The following is a 6,232-nucleotide window of genomic DNA, read 5'->3' on the forward strand; positions in this document are numbered from 1 at the left end:
AGCAGTTGGTTGATTGGAACCACAAGCTTTTGAGTTGGCAGTGCAATTCCTTACCACTTCACCAGAGTTCACATAGAAGAACTAAATTCAAGAAAGATTGGGTGGCTACTCCAAGGTATCACCAAATTCCATTCAGACCAGCTTCCAGGACTCTTCCCACTGATCCCATTTATTCTGTCTCTGGTGACAGAATAAATTTAAGATTAAATCCATTATAAAAGCTTGAAACACAGATACTTTCTTTGTAAATAGAAGTCTGAGTTGCTGAAAAACACAGTTGGGACAGGTAAAATGAAAGTAGAAGAGCCCTTTTATAAAAGTGCAGAAGATCTGAAAGAAGAGTTTTGCAGACCAGGAGTAGAGGGTAGAGCTTGAGGGGGAGCAGGAGTGGGGGTGAGGGAATCATGTAGTAAGCATTTATTGAGAAGTTAATACTTCAGTACCAAATGCTATTTTCTTAGGATATAAGATACTGGTGAGAAGAATCTAAAATACCTAACAGAGTTCTGTATTTAAAGAATCTAGCCCTGACTTGCATTTGTGACTTATAAAAACAGTCCTAATTGTTTCAACCTTCCTCAATAGTATTCACTCGTTATTTCCACTGAACCTTGAAAATTTATTGGATATTTGTAATGTGGCATAGAGCTTAGGAGCTTGGACTCTAACATACTGCCTTTGTTCAAACCTTAACTGTGTTCCCTCCTTCAGTTTCCTCTTTATGTTGTTTTGAAGCACTTAGTCAGTGACTGTCATGTAAAAGGAATTAAGAAGAGTTCATTATTATTATTTATGCTTAATGAAGATTAAGAAATACATTTTACAGATTTTCATTTAAATCATAGAGAGTTTAGATTTTTTTTTTTCCTCCCTAAGGCCACAGTGATAGGTTTAAGTCTTAGACACAATTCTTTCTGAGTTCTTTCCTAATTTTCCAATGGCATATTAATGTGAAAGTGGTTCTTTCCTTGATCACTCTTCTTTATCCTGCGATTATCACTCAGTCCAATGACTGAAGTAAAAATGTGGTTGGTGTCGATGAAGACTAGAGGCACTGTAGATGGTCCTATTCAAGACCTACTGAGTGTCCTCACCCATTCTGATTAACTTGAGGAAAGCCCTCTTCACGTCCTTATTTCTCAGGCTATAGATGATGGGATTGAGAAAAGCAGAGATGACATTGTAGAACAGAGCTAGTTTCTTGTCATCCTCAGGAGAGGCCTCAGCACCAGGCCTCATATACATGACCATACAGGGAATACAAAACATGGTGACCACAGTGATATGTGAGGCACAGGTAGAGAAGGCCTTGACTCGCCCCTGGGTGGAGCGAATCCTCAGAATAGCCATGAAGATATGAATATATGAGGCCAAGATGAGAGCTAATGGGATCAGGAGCAAGATGAAACCCAGTATAAAGTCCACTTGGTCATTGAGAGATGTGTCTGCACAGGCCAACTTCAAGACAGCAGGAATTTCACAAAAGAAGTGGTTGATCTCATTGGGGCCACAGTAGGGAAGATTCATTGCAAAGACAGTGTAGACGAGAGCACAGATGAGACCACAAAGGGCAGAGCTGACAACCAGGAGTACACACAGGGTTTGGCTCATCTTGACGCCATAATGGAGTGGATAGCATATGGCAACATATCTGTCATAGGCCATGGCTGCAAAAATCCAAGTCTCCGTGATTCCCAAGGTCAGAAAAACATACATCTGAACCACACACCCAATGTAAGAGATAGTTTTATTCTTGCTTACTAGATGAATCAACATCTGGGGCACTGTGGTGGTAGTGTAGCTGAGATCCAATAGAGAAAGAATGCTGAGGAAGAAGTACATAGGAGTGTGGAGGCGTGCATCTACTCTGATCAAGGTGACAATGAGCCCATTCCCTAAGACTGTAAATAAGTAGAGGAAGAGGAAGAGGAAGAAAAGGAGCCAGTTGGTCCTAGGGTTTCTGGAGAAGCCTAGAAGGATAAACTCAGTAACAGAGCTCTGATTTCTCCAGCTTCGGCTTTGCATGGCCTTCCTTCTGAGGATAGAAAACAATACTCTTGATTCCTTTGCAATGTTAATGTGAGAATGTAAGTCCACAGTTCAAGGCATCTCAGAACCTAAATGATCAACCAATACACCCACTCTCAACTCAGAAAACTTTCTATCCAAATTGACTAGCACAGCTCTAGGCACTAAGCAGAGAGTCTATAAGTATTGTTGGCTTATCTAAACAGACTTGCTAACAATTTGTAGATCCCTGTGAGAGGAATTGTATCAACAGAGGAGAAGTCATATTTCAAAGCACAAATACACACACACACACACACACACACACACACACACACACTATCTATACACATCATACTTACAAAGCATAAATTGACCAAACTAAGGAAGCTAGAACAATATAAGTATAGTGAACTAAAAGTTTTTGAGTAATCCATAGTTCCTAAAATCCGTTTTTCAGCTATCAATGCTAACAGGTTCTGCAATGATACTGTAAATGTAAAATACTCAAGGTAGCACTGGTAGCCCAAAGATTCCAGAGCAAAGAGAGGACTAAAATCAAACTAGCTTTTCCTCTTCACCTAGTTCTTTTGCTGTAATCTTGAATATCTATTCATGACACAACTTTTGAAAAAAGGAAAATTTCAAACAAATTAACTTTTAAGAGTTTTGAGATTTTAAAAACTTCTGAAGACTTAAGTGTGCCTGGTCTATTCAATCATTTGCTATGCAGCTGAGAACTGGACAATGAATAAGGATGACAGATGATTTGATACTTTTGAGCTGTGGTGTTAGAGAAGAGTATCCCATGAATATCCCATGGACAGCCAAAAGGACATATATGTTTTGGGAAAAAAGTGCAGCAGTGTTCTCCTTGGAGGCAATCGTGGCAAAACCTTGTATGTCATACTTTAAGAATATCATACTTGGAAAATTGGAGGATCAGTGAAAGAGAGGACGATCCCTAACAATATGGGTTGACATAGTGACTGCAGCAATGAGCTCAAGTGCATCAGAATTGATGAGAATGGAGCAGGATAGGACAGAACTCAGGTCTGTTGTTCACAGGATCACTATGAGTTTTAAATGAATTTTTAAAAGATAAATCTTTCCTCTAGAACCTTCATCTCCATTATTGCTGCTTTCCCTGTTGTTATTGTGTGGCATAAGAACCAACCTAGAGTTGACTCCCACGCAGATTTTCAAAGGCAGTAATTTGTGTCAGAAGAGATTATCCCAGTGGAAAAATTAGTGGATTCGAACCATGTCAATTTGGGATTGCAGTACAGCTTCTTAACACTAGGCCAATCAAGAACAAATTGGCTCTAAAGATTTCCACAGAGACTCAGGTGTTGAAATTGAGAGTAAATGGATAGTTCTTCAAAAATAAGCCACATTAATGAATGCTTGTGTTCCCGGATGATTTTCTGAGAAATTAGGAAGGAATTACCCACATCTATGGTGCTCATCCAGCAGAGTTGAGCAGTGAATAGGAATGAATCTTCAGTTTGATCTGAATTCAATCCTTGATCGCATGTTAGCAGGCCTGAGGAACAGAAAATGTCACTAATTCTTCTCTCTTCATTCTTTTGCTAAATGACTACAACAGAAAATGCCACTCTTTTCATATCTCAAAAAAGGAATTGGCGATTTATTGAATTTCATTTTCTGTGTCTGCTAGGCATTGTATAAAATATGTTAATTGTTATATCATTCAATTAACACAACAATATAGTAAGATAAGTATCACTATGTTCATAGAATGAGCCATTTGAGATCAAACAGCTAATAAGTGGTAGAACCAGAACTCAAATCCCAAGTCCCATACTTAGTAGTTGATCACAGAGGAAGAGATGCTCATCCTTCTCCCACAGAGAGGCTGGCAGCTGGTGAATTTGAACTATGTGCCTTTGGGATTGCAGCACAGCTGTAACCTTAAGCTTTCAGAGCAGTTAAGTCTTCAGAGCAGCAGCCAGTGTATTAGTCCATCTTATCGAGAGTTTTCCTCTCTTTGGTTGACCCTTTACCTTTCCAGGCACAGTGTCCTTTTCCAAGTAATTTCCTCTCCTAACAACATGCCCAAAGCATGTGAGATAAAGCTTCACCATCCTTGCCTTTAAAGAGCACTCTGGCTGCACTTTCTCCAAGACTCACCCATTTGTTCTTTCTGGCAGTTCATGGAACACTCAGCCCTCTTCTCCAACATCATAACTCAAAGGCATCAATCCTTCTGTCACCCTTATTCATTATCCAGCTCTTGGATGCATGGCAGATTATGGAAAAGACCATGCAATGGCATTAAGTATATAAGAGATGATAAGGATGGCACTGGACAGAGTATGGTTTAGATACATTGTTCGTATGGTTGCTATGAGCTATATTCAACTTGATGAAACTTAACATCAACAACAACGCTGAAATATGTCTTTCATACAATTACATTTCTTTCAAGATCTGTTAGGACCCAAATTGGAGACCAGGCTCACTTTGGCTGACACTGAGAAAGAAAAACAACCCATGTATTAACAATTTTAGAAGGCAGAGGTGCACATTGTATAGCTTTGCAAATTATCAGGGTATTCCTTTTTCCCCATAGAAAACTCCAAAACTTTGGACAGGAATTTCAACATCAGAGACATTGCGTATGTAATGAGAAGGCTAATTGCTGTTCATCAGAGGTGAAGCAATATTCACAAAGTCTCAGGCATGGATGGATATGGAAATATATTAATTCCTACATTAAAAGCAATATTACAGTAGTTTTAGAGTTAATAGACTCTGAATCCCCACTCTAACATATTGATAAATCTGAGCTTATCTTTATCCCAGATTTCTTCTCTGAATTAATCTATACAATGGAATACTTGTCAACTCTAATTTCTACTGTTGTTGTTAAGTGCCATCAAGTTGAGTACAACTCATAGCACCTTCTAACCCGCCTACAGCTGACCTCACCCCTTGCCTATCCTGTGTCATCCTCATCATCTCTGACACACTAGAGCCCACTACTGAAGTCACTGTGTCAATCCATCTCGTTGGGGGTGTTCCTCTCCTTCACTTATCCTCCATCTTTCCAAGCATGTAGTCTCTTTCTGAGGAACAGCTTCACCCACTACATGCCAAATTATGAAAAACAAAGCTTCATCATCTTTGACTCCAAGGAGTATTCTGGCTGGACATTTTCTAAGACATATCTGTTTGCTTTTTCAACAGACCATGGGCTATTCAGTATGCTTCTCCAACACCACAACTCAAAGGCATCAATTCTTCTTCTGTCGTCCTTATTTATTGTCCAGCGCTCTGATGTGTAGCAGGTGATTAAGAAGGCCATGGCCTGAATGACGCTTACCTTATTTTTGTTCTTCAGCTTTTTTTGAGAGACCCCTGACAGCAGATTTGTCCATTGCAATATGACTACTGATTTCCAACTGTGGCTACGCACTTTAAATGTAACATTTTCTAATACCACACTTCCTCTGTAAACCTATTATTCTTACAGTCTTTCTCAACTCCATTAATGGTTACACCATCCTTTGAGGTTTTTAAGGTAAATATCACAGAAAACCTTGATCTAACTTTTTTTCTTTGTCTTACATCCCATATCATGCACTCGATCAGTATATATTTTCAGTTCCTTTCAAAAGTATATCCCCAGAATACCACTTCTCACCATCTCCATTACCACTCTGGTCCACATCATTATCTTCTCTTGCCAGGAATATTGCATTATCCCCTAACGGGTCTTCTCGCTTTCACTCTCTTCCTGCATAGTCTATTCTCAGCACAGTAGTTAGAAGAAATTTATTAAATGATAGACCAGATTATGCAAATATTGTGGTGTCTTCTTACAGACCGTAGAGGAAAATCCAAACTCCTGATAAGGGCTTTGAAGCGTTTCATCACTTCCTCAGCCCAATTTCTTCCTCTCACCTCTCACCTCTCTCTGTCTTACTCTAGCTATAAAACTTTTAATGATCCTCACTTAAGGCACAATCTTGCTTCAGAGCTTTTCTACCTCCACTCTCAAAATTTTTCTTTCTCTAGCTATATTTGTGCTTCATATACTCACCTCCTTCAAATATTTGCTAAAATGTCACTTTCTTAGGATATCTTGAATCTTTCTTGATCATGCAGCCTAAAGATTGAAACATCTCACACTACATATCCTCATTTCCTGTTTTATTGATTCCTCATATACAACTCAGCAGAGATGTTAACCTCACTA

At 39.1% G+C, this 6,232-nt stretch overlaps 1 protein-coding gene across 1 annotated transcript; it reads right to left on the bottom strand.

Annotated features, from left to right (window-relative positions):
• Positions 1-1,077: 1,077 nt before the first annotated feature.
• Positions 1,078-2,025, bottom strand: LOC102860209 (olfactory receptor 2A5-like). Its single transcript, XM_006886540.1, has one exon. The coding sequence runs from the start codon at positions 2,023-2,025 to the stop codon at positions 1,078-1,080; it is 948 nt and encodes a 315-aa protein (XP_006886602.1).
• Positions 2,026-6,232: the final 4,207 nt, after the last annotated feature.

The sequence above is a fragment of the Elephantulus edwardii genome, unplaced genomic scaffold (genome assembly GCF_000299155.1).
Source record: "Elephantulus edwardii isolate Elephantulus edwardi_28Jun2011 unplaced genomic scaffold, EleEdw1.0 scaffold00049, whole genome shotgun sequence".
NCBI lineage: Eukaryota > Metazoa > Chordata > Mammalia > Macroscelidea > Macroscelididae > Elephantulus > Elephantulus edwardii.

Coding starts and splice junctions, on each gene's coding strand:
- LOC102860209 (XM_006886540.1), bottom strand. CDS start 2,025: ATGCAAAGCCGAAGCTGGAGAAATCAGAGCTCTGTTACTGAGTTTATC.